This window comes from Anomaloglossus baeobatrachus, chromosome 4 (assembly GCF_048569485.1).
Source record: "Anomaloglossus baeobatrachus isolate aAnoBae1 chromosome 4, aAnoBae1.hap1, whole genome shotgun sequence".
Classification (NCBI taxonomy): domain Eukaryota; kingdom Metazoa; phylum Chordata; class Amphibia; order Anura; family Aromobatidae; genus Anomaloglossus; species Anomaloglossus baeobatrachus.
The window spans coordinates 54,377,948-54,398,822 of record NC_134356.1 but is presented as its reverse complement, the minus strand read 5'-3'; the positions used below and the strand labels follow the sequence as shown (position 1 = coordinate 54,398,822).

The window sequence follows — 20,875 nt, the reverse complement described above, 5'->3', positions numbered from 1 at the left end:
CAAGAACTTTCTTTTAAAGGGGTTATCCAGTACTTTTATTATTTTTTGCTATGGGGCTAAGAACTTAGAGGCAGATAGTCTATAACTACCTGTCTGTTCTGTCTGACCCCAATCTCTGCTGGCACAGAGAGGTCACTGACTGCTCCGCCAATTCTGCAGCTTCCGATGATTTCACATGGACAAAGCAGCTTCTTCTCTTCTGATCTGCTCTGTTGACGGGACTTCACTGCCAATGCCATACTGATTGACAGCCTGCACCCTAAGGGGTACTTTGCATGCTGCGACATCGCAAGACGATTGCTGCGATGTCGAGTGCGATAGTACCCGCCCCCGTCGCAGCAGCGATATCTTGTGATAGCTGGCGTAGCGAACATTATCGCTACGGCAGCTTCACATGCACTTATCTGCCCTGCGACGTGGCTCTGGCCGGCGACCCGCCTCCTTTCTAAGGGGGCGGATCGTGCGACGTCACACGGCAGGCAGCCAATAGAAGCGGAGATGAGCGGGACGTAAACATCCCGCCCACCTCCGTCCTTCCGCATAGCCGGCGTGAGCTGCAGGACGCAGGTAAGGAGATGTTCCTCGTTCCTGCGGCTTCTCACACAGCGATGTGTGCTGCCGCAGGAACGAGGAACAACATCGTACCGTCGCTGCAGCTAAATTATGAAAATGTCGGACACTACACCAATGATACGATTACGACGCTTTTGCGCTCGTTAATCGTATCAAAAAGGATTTACACACTCAGATATCGACAGCGACGTCGGATGTGCGTCACTTTCGATTTGACCCCCACCGACATCGCACCTGCGATGTCGTAGTGTACAAAGTACCCCTAACTGCGGGTACACACTTGTCAATCATCATGAGGTCTCCAGAGCAGCTCTCACAGACATGATGTTATCAGATCACATGACTTAAATAGGGAAGGGGAGTAATCCCGAAGAGCCACAGCTAAGATTGGCAGCTACAGCGAGCAGCCAGGCAGGAAAGGAAAGGGTGCTTAACCATTAACATCTCCTTGGTTGTGGTGCTGTATCAAATAATAGTAGTGAACCTGCCAGTGGCAAGACGCTGTGACCATCTGACACCAGATTCACCCAGGGTCTCCACCGAAAGAGATACACTCATGAAATGGGGAGGTGGAAGTTCTTCAAAGCCTTTCCATTCTGTCAGTTTGTGAAAATTAGACAGCACTCAACAAGAAACATGGTGCATGCTGCAAATTTTTTCACATGCTTAATCGATAAGTAAAAAAAAAAGAAAAAAAAACCCTTTCCGCTGCACTACATTAGATAACATTGGTCTGAGTGCGAACCGTTTAAGGTTTGTTCTTCCGAGTATATTTTTTTGTACAATACGGAGCCTGAATCAGACCCTGGCTGAACATGTGCAGTCAGGTATATTGTTCTCTGAATCATAGGAGCTTTTGTGTGGAATATAGTTTTGAACATGTGGATTCTCCTTGCTCTGCTGTAGTTGATTGACAGGTCCATCCTGGGGTTTTTACACCACAAGACAACAGTCAATCACCTGGAGAATCTCTGGGACCTTCAAACTATATTTTCTCTGAAAGGCCAGATTCCCTTAAATAGTATTATTTACACGTACCAAATCCCTTCATGGCCTTATAAAGGGCTTCAGCATCTTGGCTGGCATCAAAGTCAGGGTAATCCTTCACGGATCCTCTGTAACGGCCTCCCTGCAAGAGTGAGAGAGAATTGAGTATTACATAAAAGTACAGTGATTATATATTATGTATAAATAATTCACATTAAAAGTGCTGAAATAAATAAAAATAATAATCACAGTCAAAAAGTTTAAAGGGATTGTCCGGGCACAGTGATTGATGACTCACAGGTAATCTGTTTATAGTAGATTAATTGGAGCACTCGCACCAGATTACCTGTGGTCAGACAACCCCTTTAAAAGGTTGCAAAGTGTTGCGGGATATGTTGGCGCTATAGAAATAAAGAAAATATTAAATTATTAGGATGCAGAAGATCTGAAAAGTGATTGATACATATGGTTAAACTTTCATGATTGGCAGCGTACAAAGTTTCTGAACTCAGGTTTAGGGGGTTGTTCAATTGGCATGTTTATTTATACAGATTAATGTAACCTATTAACCCCTTCACGTTCTATGACCTATTTATGTCATTGGCTTTTCCCCTGCCTTTGATGCAGGCTCACACACTGAGCCCGCATCTTTCCCCTCACATGGATCTATTAACCTCTTCACAATCGATGACGTATATTTACGTCATTGGCCTTGTCCCTGCCTTTAATGCGGGCTCATGCGCTGAGCCCGCATCTTTCCCCTCATAAGTAACCTATTAACTCCTTCATGATCGATGATGTATATTTACATCATTGGCTGTGGCCCTGCCGTAGATGCGGGCTTACAAGCTGAGCCCGCACTTTTACCCTCACATGTAACATATTAACCTCTTTGTGATCAATGATGTATGTTTACGACATTGGCTGTGTCCCTGCCTTTGATGTGGGCTCACGTGCTGAGCCTACATCTTTTCCCTCACATGTAACCCATTAACTCTTTCATGATCGATGATGTATATTTACATCATTGGCTGTGGCCCTGCCCTAGATGCGGGCTTACAAGCTGAGCCTGCATTTTTACCCTCACATGTAACCTATTCAATGATGTATGTTTACATCATTGGCTGTGTCCCTGCCTTTGATGCGGGCTCACATGCTAAGCACGCATCTTTCGCCACACGACAGATTATTTAATCAGTCATCAAGTGTCTCTCCGATCCACCAGCTGCTATTAACCAGTTAAATGTCGCTGGCAGCCTCTCTATGTGGCAGAATAAATGATATAATGCAAAACTACAACTCGTCCCGCAAAAAATAAGCTCTCATATGGCTATATTGTCGGGGAAAAAAAAAAAAAAGTTATAGCTCTTGGAAGAAACGGAGGAAAATACAAAAACGAAAAAATTGACTGGGAGTGAAGGGGTTAAAAGAGGACCTGTCACTTGCCATAATATGTAATATCTACTGTTCTGAATCCGGTATTGTCTTTCTTTTGTTCCTGTGCATCGCCGTTCAGAAGATATGGCCTCCTCTTTCCTGTATATAAATCTAGTCAATAGCCAGCTGGGTGTGGTCATGAAGATGTCCTCAGATCACAGTTGTTCACTCCCCTTTGGCTAATAAGACTAGATTTATATAAAAGGGGCCATATCTCAGGAATAGAGAGGCACAAAAACAAAAGAAAAACAACGCCGGATTCAAGAGAACACAAACATTTACACCACGAAAAAAAAATACACGTTTATGGTCTTCTTAAAATAATGAAAACATTTAGGAAAAGTTCCATATATAGCAAATTTGTCACTTTTTGTTGATGCCACAATAACAATGCCACATCGCCTCCGGTAACAATATGATGGGTGTGCTAAAATTATTTTATGCAGATTACGCACAGTAAGAAATGAAAACTAAACATAGAAAATCCATCAGCCGTCCACTAGAGGGCGCCTCCGGATGAAAGTCATGATTTATAAAATCTCGTGACTGCAAAAATAAAGACTGCGTGAAATTACAGTGCCACGTGTAGGCCACGCTGCAATAGCCCACGTCACTATGTAATAAAATCAAATGGAAGGAAAACTCAAAATTTACAAATAAATCAGATTTTTTACTTTTAAGGAAACAGAACAATTAGACGTAAGAATCCACAAGGCACATTAGCTTTATGCTGTCCCTGCAGGATCCGATTACCTTTTCTAGTAAATCTCCCACTGATGAACCTGGTATTAGTATTACAATCCTGGATCATCTATTCTAGGCTATTAACCCATTATCTCCCTAGCAGATCTGCCACGGACTCATTAGGGTACTCTGCGCCAAAAATGTGAGGCTAAATATGTTTCCCAATCCAGGCTTAAAACTATTTGAAATCATCATCTCCATCCCTGTTATTTTACAGTAGCGATATATTTACATACATACATATACACACACACATACACATATATATATATATATATATATATATATATACACATATACACATATATATATATACATATACACACACACACACACACACACACACACACTATATACAGTACTATAGTGTACGTATATATAGGAGGACACAGTAAACATTGTAGTGCATCGGTGACCAAAACCCCATGCTTGTGTATGGTGCGGAAACCACCACCAATTCTTTGATATATGTTCATGAAAATATTTAATATTCGTCTGACACATTTTATTCATATTGTTAAGTGATGCCATAAGATGTGTATTTGAGCTGGTCCGTGACTGGTACTTTCCCCTTTAACAGATGGTTACAATACTGCTGGTAGGTCACATGCTGTCTGGATGTATAGTTATTATGCGGTGTACCTCTCCGGATGTGTAACCATTATGCTGTGTACCTCTCCGGATGTGTAACCATTATGCGGTGTACCTCTCCGGATGTGTAACCATTATGCTGTGTACCTCTCCGGATGTGTAACCATTATGCTGTGTACCTCTCCGGATGTGTAACCATTATGCTGTGTACCTCTCCGGATGTGTAACCATTATGCTGTGTACCTCTCCGGATGTGTAACCATTATGCTGTGTACCTCTCCGGATGTGTAACCATTATGCTGTCTACCTCTCCGGATGTGTAACCATTATCGCGTGTACCTATCCGGATGTGTAACCATTATGCAGTGTACCTCTCCGGATGTGTAACCATTATGCTGTGTACCTCTCCGGATGTGTAACCATTATGCTGTGTACCTCTCCGGATGTGTAACCATTATGCTGTGTACCTCTCCGGATGTGTAACCATTATGCAGTGTACCTCTCCGGATGTGTAACCATTATTGCGTGTACCTATCCGGATGTGTACCATTATGCGGTGTACCTCTCCGGATGTGTAACCATTATGCTGTGTACCTCTCCGGATGTGTAACCATTATGCAGTGTACCTCTCTTGATGTGTAACCATTATGCGGTATACCTCTCCGGATGTGTAACCATTATGCAGTGTACCTCTCCGGATGTGTAACCATTATGCAGTGTACCTCTCCGGATGTGTAACCATTATGCTGTGTACCTCTCCGGATGTGTAGCCATTATGCTGTGTACCTCTCAAGCAAGGGAAATGCAACGTGGCTACGCAAGGGAGTTACACTTCATGGGCCAACATTAGAGAAAAGACCACCAAGAACAACACCGATAAATTCTCCAGGTTACTGAATTACTTGGATTAGTCACTTCTGCGCAGGCATAGTAGTAATTTCTCATTTCCTGCACAACTTTACAGAGTCAAAGTGAAAGTTTCCCTTTAGATAATTTGGTCTCGTAATTGCATAGAACACAGGATGCAGCTATACCGCGCTCGTGTGCTCCTCCATATGTCGCCGCGCCCGTGATGTGCTGTGATTCCAGCACTGTGCAGGCCCATATATATTCTGCAATCGGAACGTTTATAAAGAATATTGTTTTGTAGTTTAAACCTTAAGAATGAATGATGCCATTGAGAAGGAATCACGAAAATGAAACATTTTCGGTGATTTTTAGTGATGTTGCAATATTACTGTCCCCAAGAACCAGAATGGTGCCAACTCAGCCCCCTGATAGACCTTAAAAGCCCTACAGCACCCCTACTCCTCCCCCTCTAAAGAGTACACTCCCCCCCTCCAATCCTGGTCATGTTGACCTTTGCCCATAGCTGTGGGCTAGTGCTACAGTCTGTCTTTCTTTTGAGCATTAACTTAGAGGGTTTTTTAGGCAGATTTTGGAGAGAACCCTCTTGAATAAAAAACATTGTGAGCACATACCCTAATAGTCTGGACCGTTTTTTTTCCAATGTCTGGGAAAATAAATCATTACTTGCCTCGGTGACATTTTATAGTGAATTGATTATATTGACATTTTTGACAATCTTTTAGGAAAACGGTGCACAACATCTTTTGGTCCAAGGACTACAAAAAAATTGAAAGGGATACATCCCCAGAACTATCATCAGTACATTAATACTCAGAACTTAGTTCTGGTGATGTATTTGTGGAAAGAAATTATCCTGAATTTCTGCTCAAAATAATAAGTGTGAACATACACTGAGTTTTTGGAACAGAATCTCACAAAATCCTCCTCATAACATCCTCAAAACTTAAAGTTTTCAGATTAACAGTTTAGCATAGCCATGAAGCACTTTTTGTATTACTACATGTGTGCAAGATAAGAACCACTGTCAGGACACAGATGGAGCACCAGAATCACCATCAGGACACAAATACAGCGCCAGAATCACCGTAAGGACACAAATGCAGCTCCAGAATCACCGTAAGGACACAAATGCAGCGCCAGAACTGCTAGAACACAAATGCAGTGCCAAAACCACTGTCAGGAAACAAATGCAGCATCAAAACCACCCACAGGACACGAATGCAACGCCAGAACCATCGTCGGGACATGAATAAATCACCAAGCTAAGAACAGTGATCAAATGCAATATAAGGGCAGCTAAATGTACAGTTGTGTTACATGAACATACAACTCCCAGTACTGCTTTAACAATGGTAAGGAGATATTGGGAGTGGTTGTTAACAGTCATTATAAGACTGCCAACCATACAAGAACTACAGTACTGACAAGACGCAGGAAGGATCACAAATAAACATTTACATCCAGGGACCTTATATATGACAGATTTCTGGGTGGAGTCATTCCCATCCCCTTTGCCTCCATGTAGCACAGTCACAGATGCCATGATAAAAAAAAGTATTATTACACTGCCCCATAAATAAAAATGTTCCATTCTGTGCCCCTGAATAAATAACTGCTATGCTTCCTGCACAACAAATCCCCCCTTCACTGCCCCTCTTCAAAGTGTCCCTCTCACACTACCCATCTCTACAATAGCCCCCATACACTGTCCATCTGCAAAATATGTCCCACACTGCCCCCCCATGAAAAAAGTACCCCTCCCAGCTTGCAAAACGGTCTCCTTTCACAATTGTCACCCCATTACCTGCCCTCACAGCTACGTTACCCTTCCCCACCACATCCGCGATGATTAAGCATTTAATCTTTGGCTCCTTGATGGAGCGCTTACTATTCCCTGCACTGTCTTTGCTGCCTCTGAGGCACTTTGGTCCCAGCAGCATTGTGATGGAGTCAGGAGCATTGTGATGGAGTCAGCAGGGTGTGGACCTCATCACGCTGCTGCACGTCGGGGGCTGGGGATAACGGACGCACCTCTTCCCCAGTCTTAGCGCCATGGTGCCCGCAAGTTGTGCAGGCCTGCTTTAGTTAGATTACTCATGACTAATAGCGATTTTGCTATATCACAACGATACAGTTCATTAGTTTTATGTCCCTTCTAGGGTGCAGCTCTCAAGTGCTTGGTAACAGCAGCAGCTGGGATTAAAATTGGAGCAGCAGGCAGGGTTCGTCTATTAATAATATATGGTCAAATTTTATCTGGGTGGGAATGTTGCTTTGATGCATGCGACTTCATTACCGAGTTCAAATTGAATAGTATGTGATAGGCTCTTAAGCGCCCCCACTGGTAACTGCCGACAGCCAGAATTTTATCTATAACCCATCACTGTGCAGGGTATTTAAAAACTAAACTTGAATTGGAGCATGGAACCTTTATACAAACCGCACCTTCAGTTTCTTCAGAATTTTGACAGAAATGAGATAAGTTTTATTAAATTTGCTAATTAATTAGATTGCTTGGTGCACCCTCAACATGACCAAGAGGCTCAGTGCATCATTGTTCCCGATTGTTAACATGCCCTGCCCTCCATCAGTGATTGACCGTGCTTGCATGACTGAGCTACCTCTGCAGATAGTCTCTCCAAACAAGCCATACCTGTTAATGTGGGGTAATGCAAAAATCAGTACACGAGCACACGGAGCCTCTTTTTTGCCTCACCCAGGGTGCACCATGCACACGGAACCTCTTGGCCACACCCAGGGCGTACCGAGCACATGGAGCCTCTTGACCACACCTGGGGCGCACCGAACACACAGAACCTCTTGGCCACACCCAGGGTGCACAGAGCACACTAAGGCTCTTGGCCACAACTAAGGCGCACCAAACACACGGAGCCTCTTGGCCCCACCCGAGGCGCACCGAACACAAGAGCCTCTTGACCACACCTGGGGCGCACCGAGCACACAGAGCCTCTTGGCCACAACAAGAGTGCAACAAGCACAAGGAGCCTCTCTGCCACACCCAGGGTACGCTGAGCACATGAAGCCTCTCGGCCACACCTAGACTGCACCAAGCACACTATTAGCTACTGTATATTTGATTGAACTTTAGTTTCCGCAGAACGGAAGCTGCAATTAGATCACTGAAGGTGAGACTTTTTATAATTATCTATCTATCTATCTATCTATCTATCTATCTATCTATCTATCTATATATATATATATATATATATATATATATATATATATATATATATATATACACACACACACACACACACTGTATATATATATACACACACACATACATACACACAGTATATCATACATTGGCTTAGCTTATACTGTCAGTTTGTGTTGACAGACTCTCCCTTGAAGAAATTATTTGGCACAGAACATAAAAATGACCTGGTGTTTACAGTCAACGTTTCCCTTTAAAGTTATACCAATGATGTATGGAATAACCAGCTATTGAATATATCAGTTTCCACATCAATCACCGTGTGATAACTTTGTAGATGAATTAGCCTTGGTACCTAATTCACTACAATACAGGAGAACCATCATTGGTTAATCATATCTCTTTGTAATTCACCGTACAATTATTAATAATTTATTTTCTGGGTCTGAGCATTTTACACCGGTAACACTGAAGGTCTGGTTACACTATCGAAGCTGGAGAGAGATTGTCCAGAGGTGACAAGGTCAGTGACAGGGATAGGGGGGAGGACTGAAACCGAAGAAAAAAATAGTACTAGAGAGCAATTAAAAGGGGTTGTATGAAAAACAAACAGCTTTTATTAATCACTCTGTTCTTTTTCTGCTACAGGCGTAAGAAAATTGGGCTTCCAGATCGTTAGACAATTGCAGGAACAATGCATGCCAGGAAGTGAAGGAAAGTAATCTCCGGCACCTATCTGCTGGTAAAATGCCGTTTAGGAGAAACTGTGCACCCAAAAAGAATGGATGGTAAATTATAGAGAATGAGAATAGCGACAGTTCTTAGACATATTAGATTTGTATTTCAAAACTTCTGAACTTGTTGCCTACCACTATGATCAGGCATGATTTTATGATTAGGTGGGGTCATTATGTTTGTAGAGTTTGAGCTCCACTTTTTGTTTTTTGGATGTGACTGTCAATAAGAGTTTTCTCTGGCGCTAAACGATTGATTCTTTGTCTTGACCAGGTGTTATGCATGTTGGTATCACAACATGGGTAACAAGGTAATATACTGTATTTTTTGGATTATAAGATACTTTTCCTCCCAAAAATTTGGGAGGAAAGTGAGGGGTGCATCTTATAATGTGAATATAGTGTGACGCCCTGGACCCCAGGGGTCACAGAATAACACCACATACACACACACCCTCCCCTGGTCAGGAACACCAGTCAAACAAAACCTTTGTTGCCTCCCTCCAGGGTCTGATGTCCACACCAGGTAGGGCGGAGCCAGGCGGTTGGCCCCGCCCACCGGAGTTCACAGGCCTGGAGGCGGGAAAAGACAGCAGATTGTGATAGGCAGTGAAAGTGAGAGGAGGGAGAACTGTGTGTGTCTGGGTCGGAGCCCAGGCACAATCAGCAAGGTCAGCCGATGGTGGTGGCAGTCTGCAGGAGTTGGTGGAGGTCAGCGGAACCGTAGGACCGGGGTCAGGCGGTAGCCCGCCGGTACCGAACCGGGGAACAGATTGAAGCCAAGCACCAAGGCAGGGTACTCAGACTCAGACTAGGCTGGGAGCCGCCGAAAAGGTCAAATTCACTGATTGCGGTCTGGACCTCAGGGGATTCATTCCCAACCAAGTCCTGTCAGAAGGCAACAGCCGAACCCATCCGGATAAGAGCCACTGCCAAGGGCCAGAGATCCAAGGGCCAGCGCCTGCGGGCAAAACGGGCTCTCCCGGCACGTACACGCCGGGGAGCGGACTACCCGTGGGAAGCCATAGGAGTCAAACACATACACATAGGTGCAGGAAACGACAGCCACCATCAATCCGTCCGGGGAGAGAGAAGACACCGCAGCCGGCTGCGGGCCCCGTCCATCCAGCCGTTTGGTTTACCAGAGACTCTGTCCTTGTCTACCTGAGTGAGTACACCAGTGCCATCCAGCACCGCGCTGCATCGCATCCTTGCACCCGCGCCCACGCTGCCTCCCCGCATCGGCACCTGCACCTATCCCTCCTCCCTGCTCCCCGACCGGGGCCCCGGGACCAACAGCCCCTACCCACGGAGGGGTCAACACCTTAGCTGCTCTCCGCCATCGCTCCCGGGATCCCCCGTCACCAGCAACGGTGGTGCCCACCATCACCACAACCCGTGGGTGGCATCACAACCGACATCCCACCACTAACCTTTCCCCCTTTTCACTCGTGGGCGAGGAGGCGCTGCTCGAGCCCTGGGTCTGGCCCCGTGCTCGAGACACCGAGGAGCAGAAGCACCGGACCCGAGTGCCAGCGATTCCCAGGCGAGCGGCGTTCCCAACCCCTCCACCCGCGACAGTAGCTTACTGAGGGGTGGTTGAGATGGGTAGCAGTAGGTAGGGGCAATGCTGCGGCGGCTCTGCTCATGATGGGAGGAATCGGGCGGCTCTGCTCGTGATGGGGGGGAAATTGGGCGGCTCTGCTCGTAATGGGGGGGGGGGTCGGGCGGCTCTGCTCGTGATGGGGGGGGGGGGGGTCGGGCGGCTCTGCTTGTGATGGGGGGGCGGGCGGCTCTGCTCGTGATGGGGGGGCGGGCGGCTCTGCTCGTAATGGGGGGGGGGTCGGGCGGCTCTGCTCGTGATGGGGGGGGGTCTGGCGGCTCTGCTCGTGATGGGGGGGCGGGCGGCTCTGCTCGTAATGGGGGGGGGGGGGGTCGGGCGGCTCTGCTCGTGATGGGGGGGGGTCTGGCGGCTCTGCTTGTGATGGGGGGGCGGGCGGCTCTGCTCGTGATGGGGGGGGTTGGGCGGCTTTGCTCGTGATGGGGGGGGATGGGCGGCTTTGCTCGTGATGGGGGGGGATCGGGCGGCTTTGCTCGTGATGGGGGGGGGGGATCGGGCGGCTCTGCTCGTGATGGGGGGGTTGGGCGGCTTTGCTCGTGATGGGGGGGTTGGGCGGCTTTGCTCGTGATGGGGGGGGATCGGGCGGCTTTGCTCATGATGGGGGGGATCGGGCGGCTCTGCTCGTGACGGGGGGAATCGGGCGGCTCTGCTCGTGATGGGGGGAAAAATTGGGCAGCTCTAATCGTGATGGGGGGGAAATCGGGCGGCTCTGCTCGTGATGGGGGGAATCGGGCGGCTCTGCTCGTGATGGGGGGAATCGGGCGGCTCTGCTCGTGATGGGGGGGGATCGGGCGGCTCTGCTCGTGATTGGGGGGATCGGGCAGCTCTGCTCGTGATGGGGAGAGATAGGGCGGCTCTGCTCGTGATGGGGAGGGATAGGGCGGCTCTGCTCGTGATGGGGAGGGATAGGGCGGCTCTGCTCGTGATGGGGGGGGGGATCGGGCGGCTCTGCTCGTGATGGGGGATCGGGCGCCTGTGATGGCGATGGGGCTGCGACGCCTGTGACGGAGATGGGCCTGCGGCGCCTGTGACGCCGATGGGCCTGCGGCGCCTGTGACGGCGATGGGCCTGCGGCGCCTGTGACGGCGATGGGCCTGCGGCGCCTGTGACGGCGATGGGCCTGCGGCGCCTGTGACGGCGATGGGCCTGCGGCGCCTGTGACGGCGATGGGCCTGCGGCGCCTGTGACGGCGATGGGCCTGCGGCGCCTGTGACGGCGATGGGCCTGCGGCGCCTGTGACGGCGATGGGCCTGCGGCGCCTGTTACGGCGATGGGCCTGCGGCGCCTGTGACGCCGATGGGCCTGCGGCGCCTGTGACGCCGATGGGCCTGCGGCGCCTGAGACGCCGATGGGCCTGCGGCGCCTGTGACGGCGATGGGCCTGCGGGCAGTGAGGGCTTCAAATGATCTCCCAGCAGTGGACTAAATAAAAATGGTTCCCGGAGGTGGCACGTACGCAGATGAGATCTTGGCTTGTCATTGAGCCGACAGCTCAATCTGCTCACGCGATGACTTTGGGTGCTATTTCTTTAAAGCCCTCACCACCCACAGCCCCAGTCCAGCCACCGCCAACAGTTTCTGGGACGGCATCTGCACCGTCCACAGCATTGCCCCGCTCCACCACCGCCCCTGCCTCCTGTTATCCCTCTCCACCACTGCTGTTAGCTCCCTCTGGTAAGACACCACTGGATTATAACATGGACCCCTTTTTTTCACCCTTTTTTTCCTCTAAATTTGGGGTGCGTCTTGTAATCTGGTACGTCTTATAAACCGAAAAATACAGTAACATGTACCCTGCTGGTTCCTGTACTGACTACAACACCCTAATGGTTCTTCTAAATTCTGGAATATGCACAATTTAGAAGCCCACAATTCAGAACTGTCTGCCTGAAAGGCCGTCGAGTTGTTTCTCGAACCTCCTTAAGAACCAGAGGTGAGATTGCTAACACTACAAACCAAGATATGGTAAGTGTGTAGAGTTATACAAGTACCAAGGTGTGGAAATATAAAATGTGCACAATTGAACAAAGGAGAAAAAAATAAATGCAAGCAAGGGTAGACTCTTAACAGAAAACAAAAGAGTAGGAAAGGCAAATGAAAAAATAACACTGCTCTCTGCCAACATCACTGTCAGGACGCGCAGCACGCACAGCCACCACCGCACACGGAGGCCAGCCCCACCGGAGTTACTCCTATTTCCTTGACACATTAACCCTAGCAGGACTTGATCCAGCCTCCTACAGCAACTGATATGTTACTGCTATCAGCATAAGCAATTTATCTTACCTAGTGTCCCTGTAAACTAGAAGCTCCTCTATTGACATATTAGTGCTGCTGGTAATAGCAGTACATTTAATGTGGCGATTACACTGATCAACTTACCTGAAGTAAACGGATCCGGACCCATAACAACAATTAGGCTTTCAGCCTTAATACATTCACAAAGATATATGACTGCCACCAGCATAAGCACTCTACCTTAACTAGTATCCTTGTGGAGTAGTAGCCCCTTTATTGACATACCATTGCTACTGGTAACAGCAGTACATATAATGTGGTGGGTTCATTGATCACCCAATCTGGAATAATTCGGATCCTGAGCCATAATAACTAATAGGCCTTTAACCTCATCACATCCATACAGGAAAACTTAGTCCACCCAGCCCACAGAGTCTTCCCACAGGACTTTCCTAAGGTCTCTACCTCTCCACAGGACTAGATTTCATGCTGGACCTAACATATTTATGACAATTGGCTATTCACAATTTTCCCTCATTTACGGATCTTTGCTTGACATGGTCAGACTGTCCGACCTGATGAAGGCCTAGGGCCGAGACGTCCTGGCGGACTTTCTATTCATGTACAGCAACTAATTATCTTTCAATAAAGAAAAACAGATTAAGAATACTTGAACCAGTGTATTTCCTCTTTTTTTTGGGAAACAGTACAGTGTGCCGAAACTCTCTTGCTCTTAGTACTATAATTTATTTTTCCAGAGCACCTGCCTTAGGTGATGCTAGGTCTTATCTCTATTTTGGACAGGGTTTGACCAGCCTGTCGTTCAGCAGGAAAGGAAACTGACCACGTAGTCAGTTTCCTTTCCTTTTGGGACACTGATCACGTGTCAGTTTTTAAAGGGGATCTGTTAGCAGCTTTTTGCTAGGGAATCTGAGAGCAGCATAATGTAGGGGCAGAGACCCTGATTCCACTTATTGAAGTTTAGATGATGCCTTTTTAGATATCAGAACAAAAGAGTCTATAAAAAGTGTGGCCTGTTTTAATTACATGGTGAAACAATTGATTGAGAAGAAAACTGTAATGCTCAATTTATCCTCAGGAGGCGCTGTGGGATAGCTGAGCTCTTGTTTTAATGATTCAAACCGATCACTTATGGTGTAAGTAATAGGACAAACCTTTTTAAATGCCATTCACATGTTGGGAAATTTCCTATTAGTTTTCATCTGTTCTTTCATGCACAAGAGACTTAATGACTTATGTGGAATAAGTGTCAGTGGTGGCAAGTGTCAAAGACCTATCTGCTGTACTCCAGTGTCTAAGTAAATAGACATAATATTAAGGAGGATCTTATCCTTCTTATAGAATTCTGAATTGTGTCGTACCTCTGTTACTCCTCCTGGAAGTGTAAAGAAATTCACAATTGCTAGACACCACCACGCTGTTAGCACTGATTGATGAGGGAGCTCCTTGAAACACGGAGGAAGGAAGCTTCACTGTGCTGATCAGCCGGGGTCCTGAAGATGGGACCCCACTGATTTAACATTGATGGCCTCTCCTGAGAGGAGCTCCCGTGCATCACCTACAAGCAGCAATTGTTTTGGCCTCATAAACCCACGCAAAATATTTTTTTTGTTTTGTTTTCCTAGCTGAATATGTTTATGGTCTAAAACATTCAAACTTATCCACTAAGTTATGTCTGAGCTGCAATACCAGACTCAACCACATGTAAAAGTGGCGCCGCTCGTAGAAAAGAAACTTATTGTGCAACACAATGAAGATACATTTACTACTTGACTTTATAACCGATATATTTTCTCCTTTAAGTGTCACTTCTACTCATCCGAGTCATCCAGAGCTGTACGGTCACTATTAATATCCCGTCCTAGGGAGAAGTAACATTCTCGACATATCTTGGCACTTGCTCCGAAATATATAGAGAGCTGGGAAATCACCAGCATCTGCTTTCCTGACTACCATTGCGCCAAATACTTGAAAAATTCATCAACATTTATGGTCTGAAGGCAATTTTTGGGGGTATGAAAACTTGATAGTCCAATATTTGTGACACTGCAGCCCCCCCGTGTCCCCACTTTGTAGGAAGAGATTGTTTCACTCAAGTATTGGATGTCTGTGCTTACATCTCTAGATGAACACAATCACTATTGGAGAAAGGAGGAAGAGGGTGGAAGAAATAGGAGAAATGGAGGAAGAAGAAAGAAGGAAGGCGGCGGCAATAGAAAGAAAAGGAGGAAGACAGAGGTAGGAGCAGGAAAAAGAAGAAAAAGAAAAAGGAGGAAAGAAGGAAAGAAAAAAGAAAGAAAAACTACAGTCCAATGAGGCAGAACAATATTAATATATACATGTCACAAACCACCGGGGGGGTCACTCAGAAATCCCCCGCGCTGGCTACCAGTACGTCACAATCGGGGGGTAACAAGTGGGGGTCACCCCTCCTTTATACCTCCCGACCGACAGACAGAGCACGTGACGCGCTCTCTAGCGCCCCTCTTATAGTCAGGCCAATTATGGAATTGCCCGACAATAAGCAAGGAGGCCGCTATACTACTTATGCCGATTATTGAAGGGTCCCCGGTGAGAGTAAGGTATATATTCCCCCGACCTCCGCGGGCGGAATATATAAACTCTCCCCGAATCTCACTGGCCTCCCCACAATAATCCTTGGCACAACTCGCTGCCACCAACCGATTTACGGTAACTATTAGCCGAACACACAGACGTGGGATTCAAGATCGAGATAACAGAACAGCCCAAGATTAATTATATAATTTAATCGCCTAAAGCACACTAGAAACTACAATATATACAATAGGGAATCTACAGAATATACAGTTATGTCAGAGTACAGTTACAATCAAAGCATGGGTTACAAACAGGTATGGAATTCAATCAGTTACCTTGTGCGTCTGGCCACAGGGGGGCGCTGTAGACCAGGTTTCCAGGAACCCCCTCACAGGTCTTTCCCAACCAGGCCCCCGAGCAGAAGAACACTGGAAAATGGCCGAAGTAGGGTTATCAACCTGGGCAGATCCAGGTCCCCTCCTACCTTAGTGACCTCACAGGGAAGCACTGCCACTCCCCCTGCATGGATCAGAATTATCCAGCCAAGGGGATATTGGCCATAACTTTGCCTGGGAGCGTCGTAGGCGGACGCCAATGCTCTCATTGTGACAGTTATGAATTTAGCTACAGAACGAGGGGACTCATGACCTGTCTGCCAGTTCCCCATTGGCTGATATCACGCCTGGGGCATTTCCCAATGTCCTGCTCCCATAAAAAGGGTGTGCCAGCATCGTCCTCATGCGGAGACACCATTTTTATGGTTGCCATATTTATCGGAAATATGGCTTGCGAGATATGAACCATTTTTTACTGGAGTCGTTCTGTCTGGCTATTTCCATAGCCTTGCTAATGAGCTAGCAGCTCCTACTACAGGGTGACGGCAGGGAGTCATCCTGTGTCCATTGTCCTAAAGCCACCTAATTTCCATATCACAGGACATGGCCATGGATTTGTTGCTAAACCAGTTGTGTGAAGGGAAGGGGGTAGTGACACCAGGAGAGGGCTTCCTGACATGACTTGAATGTCATGATTTATCGTCATATCTCCGGATTTACCTCACACCTCCCCCCTTTTGAGGGCGCTAGGGGGCAGCACACTCCGGTGTTCCCCCGTGCGCCCGTCCGCGACCTCTCCTTGTCGGGACAGCCCGTCTGCGTTACCGTGGTCACGGCCCCTTTTGTGGCGAATGGTGAAGTTGTATTGCTGGAGCGCAAGGCTCCATCGCAACAATCGCCCATTCGTCCCAGAGACGGTGTGCAACCAGCTGAGGGGATTGTGGTCCGTCTCCACGATGAAGTGGCGCCCGTATAGATAGGGTTGCAGACGCTGCAGGGCCCACACTATGGCCAGGCACTCCTTCTCCATCGTGGAATAGGCAACTTCCCTTGGTAACAGCTTCCTGCTCAGGTACAAGACTGGGTGCTCTTGGCTCGCAGAGTCCACCTGGCTGAGCACCGCACCGAGGCCGAAGTCACTGGCGTCGGTCTGTACTACAAACGGCCGCGTGAAGTCGGCTGCCTGTAGCACGGGCGGGCTGGACAGGGCGTCCTTTAGGGCCCGGAAGGCTGTCTCGCAGTCCATTGTCCAATCGACTGCAGAGGGCAGCTTCTTCTTGGTGAGGTCCGTCAAGGGCTTTGCCAGGCTACTATAGCATGGAACAAACCTCCTATAGTACCCAGCGGTCCCCAAGAAGGACATCACCTGCTTCTTGGTCCTGGGGGTGGGCCAGGATGCGATGGCCTCCACTTTCTCAGGCTCGGGCTTCAGCGTTCCCCCACCTACCCGGTGACCGAGGTACTGGACCTCGCTCATGGCCAGCTGACACTTGCCCGGCTTGATGGTCAAACCTGCCCGGTGGATCCGCCTGAGCACCTGTGCTAGATGCTCTAGGTGGTCCTCCCAGGTGGGACTGAAGACGGCAATGTCATCCAGGTACGCGGCCGCGTACCCTTCAAGTCCCTTGAGCAGGGTGTTGACCATCCGCTGGAAAGTGGCAGGGGCATTCCTCATCCCGAATGGCATCACCGTGGACTCGTACAGTCCAAATGGGGTAATAAAGGCAGAGCGTTCCCTGGCCTTGCGAGTCAGGGGGATCTGCCAATATCCCCGGCTCAGGTCCATGATGGTCAGGTACTGAGCCCCGGCCAACTGATCGAGCAGGTCATCGATGCGTGGCATTGGGTACGCATCGGCGACCGTGACAGCATTGAGCCCCCTGTAGTCCACGCAGAACCGAGTGGTTCGGTCCTTCTTAGGGACGAGGACTACAGGCGAGGCCCAAGCGCTGTTGGATGCCTGGATCACCCCCAGCTCCAGCATCTCGTCAATCTCCTGGCGCATGTGTTGCTGCACCTCCAGGGAGACCCGATATGCTGAACGCCGGATCGGGGGATGATCCCCAGTGTCCACGTGATGGACAGCCAAGTCAGTCCTTCCGGGCTGGTTGGTAAACAACCCCCGGAAGGGGTGTAGGGTGGCCCACAGCTGGGACCGTTGGTCCTCCAAGAGCTGGTGGCCAACCTCCACATCCTCAATGGATCCGCCTGCCCTAACCTGGGCTAGCATATCCAAGAGGGTTTCCGCTTCTCCCTCCTCGGGCAGGTTGCACACGGGGAGCGCACATGCCTCCCGCTCATGATGTGCCTTCATCATGTTCACATGGAAGGGCTTCCGCCTTCCACGGGCAGGGTCCAGGGTGACCAGGTACGTTACAGGGTTGAGCTGCTGGTACACGAGGTATGGGCCTTCCCAGGCTGCCTGAAGCTTGTCCTGTGGTACGGGGACCAGTACCCACACCTTTTGACCCACTTGGTAGGTACTCTCACAAGCGTTCTGGTCGTACCAACGCTTCTGATCGGCCTGGGCTTGAGCCATATTGTCGTGTACCAGTTGCGTCAAGGCCTGCATTTTGTCCCGGAAGCGCATGACATACTCGATAACCGACACTCCAGGGGTGGCCAAATCCCCTTCCCAAGCCTCTTTCACCAGAGCCAGGGGGCCCCGCACACGTCGCCCGTACAGGAGCTCAAACGGTGAGAATCCTGTTGAGGCCTGTGGAACCTCCCGGTAAGCAAATAACAGGTGTGGGAGATACCGCTCCCAGTCACGCCCGTGGGAGTCGACCAACATCTTAAGCATCTGCTTTAAGGTGCCATTGAACCGCTCGCACAGGCCATTAGTCTGTGGATGGTACGGGCTGGCCACCAGATGTCGCACCTGGACTTGCTTACAGAGGGCCTCCATCAGCTGGGACATGAATTGGGTCCCCCGGTCAGTGAGCATTTCCTGGGGAAAACCCACTCGGGAGAAAATCTCCAGCAATGCGGTGGCCACCTTGTCAGCCCGAATGGACGACAAGGCCACTGCTTCTGGGTACCGGGTGGCATAGTCCACTACCGTCAGTATGAAGCGTTTCCCGGAGCTGCTGGGGATGGCCAGCGGGCCGACCAGATCCACAGCCACCCTCCTGAAAGGCTCATCGATGATTGGCAGAGATACCAGTGGGGCTTTTGGGCGTGGCCCCGCCTTCCCCACTCTCTGACAGGTTTCACACGAACGGCAGTAGGCAGCCCCATCGGCCCCCATTTTTGGCCAGTAGAAATGCTGGTTTAACCTGGCCTTGGTCTTAGCGATCCCTAGGTGTCCGGCCATCGGAATCTCATGTGCGATCCGCAACAACTCCGTCCGGAACGGATAGGGTACCACCAACTGTCGGTCCCTGGGCCACGCCTCCGGTGAACCCTGCTGGACCGTGGCCCGGTACAGCCGTCCTTGGTCCCAGACCACTCGCTCCGGGTCCGAGTCCGAGGGAGGCTGTGCCGCCTGCTCCTTTAGAGCTTTCAGGCTGTCGTCAGCTTCTAACGCTGCCTGAAACCCCTGACCAGATGTGGCCAGAATCGACGAGACTGTCACATCTTCGGTCAGTACCCCGGGACCTGTGTCCTGGCCTCCACCTGACTCGGCTGCCACTTGGTCAGAAGGGGAAGAGCTATCGGACCTCCGGGAGGCCCCTTGGCTTCCAGCACTCCCACTGCGGGTGACAGCGGCCACAGCCGCTGCGACCGTGGGTCGTGCCTGCTCCTCCTCCGTTCCTGACCAAGTCGCCGGTTCAGGCAGACCTACCTGGCTTCCTGACACCCCGGTTGTGGGGGAACCATGCACCGAGATCTTACCTGGGAGCACTTCCGCTCCTGGACTGGCCCCAATCTCACCTGCCTGTTCCTCTCCTGCAGCAACAGAACCCCGCTGTGAAATCTCTGGGGACACCACATTTGCTGTGGTAGCCCCCACCCCACACACTGGTCCTCCCCCTGCAGCACCCTGCTCTCTGCTTATCCCTGCAGAGGGCAGCAGATCCCAGCTCACAGGCTGGTTACTTGTAGAGGCATTGTCACACCTTTCTCTGACCCCCTCCCCTGTCACAGCTGCAGCTGTGTGTGTGTCTATGGTGTCTGTGCAAGCAGAAATATCAGAGTTCACTCCCTCCTCCCTTACATCATTCATAGATAACACATTAACATTGTCAGGAGTCATGTCCGTACTGGCTGAAGGTTCAGCCCTTGGTTGGGGCCCAAACTGGGAGGTTATCTGCCCCAAATCTGTCCCAAGTAACACGTTTGCAGGGATCTGATCAGTTACCCCCACCTCCCTCACCCCTCGCCCTGCGCCCCAGTCCACATAAACGTCAGCAACAGGCAGCGCCGGGTCAATGCCTCCAATCCCGGAGACAGCGAGGGTTTTTCCAGGGATCAAGTCTTGGGGGGACACCATCTCAGGCCGCACCAGAGTCACTTCCGAGGCGCTGTCTCGCAGTCCTATGGTCACAGACTGGCCGACGGTGACCGGTTGGAAGCTGTCCAGGGACCTACCACCACCCCCACCCACACAATACACCTTGGGCGGCCCTTGGGACGGGGACGGAGCCGGGGCCTTGGGACGCTGAGGGCACATGGCCTTGAAGTGTCCAGGTAAGTTGCACTGGTGGCACCGTCTTGGTTCTGCCACGGGCCTGGAGAGGGGAGTTGAGGGGGACACCCCCTGCAGTCTAGGGGCAGGTGGGGCAGTCGCAGAGTTCATCTTACCCCCTCTCCAGGTGCTGCTGGTGGCTGCTCTCCTGGCTTCAGGAGCCCGATTGTTGGTGTAGTCATCGGCCAGGGCAGCTGTAGCCGTGGACCCCTTTGGCTTCTGGTCTCGGATGAACTGGCGGAGATCCTCAGGGCAGTTCCACAGGAGTTGCTCCGTGACGACCAAGTCCAGGATCTCTGGTCCGGTGGAAAGCTGCAGGCCTTGGGTCCAGTGGTCGGCAGCTCGGGCAAGTGCCCGC

The 20,875-nt window shown here is 49.8% G+C and overlaps 1 protein-coding gene across 1 annotated transcript in view; it reads right to left on the bottom strand.

Moving 5' to 3' along the window:
- The window catches only part of ANXA6 (annexin A6), a 108,279-nt gene that overhangs the window by 55,670 nt on the left and 31,734 nt on the right, over nt 1-20,875 (bottom strand). The window contains exon 3 of the mRNA XM_075344340.1: nt 1,612-1,702. Coding sequence (XP_075200455.1) covers nt 1,612-1,702 — 91 coding nt within the window. The remainder of the gene's footprint in view (nt 1-1,611; nt 1,703-20,875) is intronic.